General features: G+C 42.5%; 1 protein-coding gene across 1 annotated transcript; it reads right to left on the bottom strand.

Moving 5' to 3' along the window:
• Positions 1-357: 357 nt before the first annotated feature.
• Positions 358-1,366, bottom strand: LOC124248427 (olfactory receptor 1J4-like). The gene has a single exon (XM_046678374.1). It carries the CDS (start codon positions 1,294-1,296, stop codon positions 358-360), a length of 939 nt encoding a protein of 312 aa, XP_046534330.1. The 5' UTR covers positions 1,297-1,366.
• Positions 1,367-1,979: the final 613 nt, after the last annotated feature.

The following is a 1,979-nucleotide window of genomic DNA, read 5'->3' as shown; positions in this document are numbered from 1 at the left end:
GGGTAGACAGTGTCCCACACACAAAATTGAGGAAGATTGGCACAGATATTAGCTCAGGGCCAATCTTCCTCAAGCAAAAAGAGGAAGATTGGCAACATATGTTAACTCAGGGCCAATAAACAATAATCAAAAATAGACAGATCTACAAGGAAAAAAAGACAAATCCACAAATTAATTAGTAATAAAGAATATTTAACAATACAAGTAGCTCACTTGACCTGGTTGACATATTAAAAACACTATAAAAACAGCAGAATGCATATGCTTTTAAAGTTATATGGAGTTGTCATGTATATAATAATTTTAGGAGATATATCTCACTGTGCTCATGACTGCAATAAGAGGATTTAGTGATTGTCACTTAAGGAACTTGGCCTTATTGACAAATATTTCTAGGGCATGTTTTATGTCTCTGTTCCTCAGGCTATAGATGAAGGGGTTCAGCATGGGGGTAACTACTGCATACATGACTGAAGCAATTAGGTCTTTTTCATTGGAACTCTGTGAAAAGGAGAAAAGGTAAACACCTGCAATGGTCCCATAGTACAAAGACACCACAAAGAGATGGGAGCCACAAGTTGAAAATACTTTAAAGAGTCTCCTCCTGGAGGGGACCCTCAGGACTGTCATCCCAATATGGATATATGAGCCTAAGATACTAAAGAAAGGCAAGATGACAACCATTGCTCCTTCGGTGAAGATGACCAACTCATTGAGGAAGATGTCTGAGCAGCTAATCTTCAGGAGAGCAGGGAGGTCACAGAAGAAGTTGGGGATGGTATTGTCAGCACAGAAGGACAATTGGACCAAGAGGAGGGAGTGCAAAAGTGCATGTGCACAACTGAAGAACCAGGACCCAGCTACTAGTGAGACACACAGCTCCTGCCTCATAACAGTTGTGTAGTGGAGTGGCTGACAGATGGCCACGTATCTGTCATATGCCATCACTGCAAGAAGGAAATTGTCAAGACAACCAAAAACTATGATAAGACACATCTGAGAAATGCACCCCACATAGGGGATGAATGGTTGCTGAGTCTGCATGTTCTTGAGCATCTTTGGAACTGTGACAGATGAAAGGAAAATGTCAGAGAAGGCCAAGTGGCTGAGGAAGAAGTACATGGGAGTGTGGAGGCGAGAGTCCAGCCCGATAAGCCAGATGATGAGCAGGTTCCCCAGCACTGTAGTGAAGTACATGCCCAGGAACAGGGCGAAGAAGATGCCCTGCTGCTCCAGTGGGATGGGAAGCCCCAGGAGGAGGAACTCAGACATGCTGCTCTTGTTCTCAGGCCTCATATTGCTGTCCTATATGCTGGAGATGAAGAAAGTTTGGGGATCTCAGGAACCTAGAAAGGATGATCAAGACCATCACATTTCATACTGTAATTCTCTTGGAAAACAATGAATTTTCAAATACACTTTCATTAATTTCTCACACCTGTGGATGGAGACATCTTCCCTCTATCCCAGTCTGGCTCGAGGAAAACATCATACCCAAAAGCAGTCAACAAGACCTCATTGCACAGAAGCAAGAGAGTGCTCAATGCTTCATTAGACCATTATTTATTGAACAACAAGTCTGAACAAGGACGTCAACTAAGGACTGAGAATGCAGGACTAAAAAAGAGAGGCAAGGTCCCTGATCTCTGTGAGTGTAGATCTTGATGAGCATACAGGGTTAATTTACTACACCAAGACAGAGCCAAATTGTAATAATTCCCTGTGTCAAAAATAATAGAGGAGCCTCCACACACTGGTATCAGTTGTATCTACCTTAAAGTAGCATGAGACTCCAGTGCTGAGGCAGAGTCCTTGAAGCTTTGTCACACTCCTCCAGTCAATCTTTCTGGGTCCCAGTGACCTAGAATTGTAAGTCATGGTCACTCTAGAAGTAGGTGGTCATTTAAAGCTGTCTGCTTCCAGAATAGATCCAAAACCATAATAGTTTGCTAACTATCTTTCATAAGAATGGTGAACAT

This window comes from Equus quagga, chromosome 1 (assembly GCF_021613505.1).
Source record: "Equus quagga isolate Etosha38 chromosome 1, UCLA_HA_Equagga_1.0, whole genome shotgun sequence".
NCBI lineage: Eukaryota > Metazoa > Chordata > Mammalia > Perissodactyla > Equidae > Equus > Equus quagga.
This window is presented reverse-complemented; position numbering and strand designations above follow the sequence as displayed.

Coding starts and splice junctions, on each gene's coding strand:
- LOC124248427 (XM_046678374.1), bottom strand. CDS start 1,296: ATGAGGCCTGAGAACAAGAGCAGCATGTCTGAGTTCCTCCTCCTGGGG.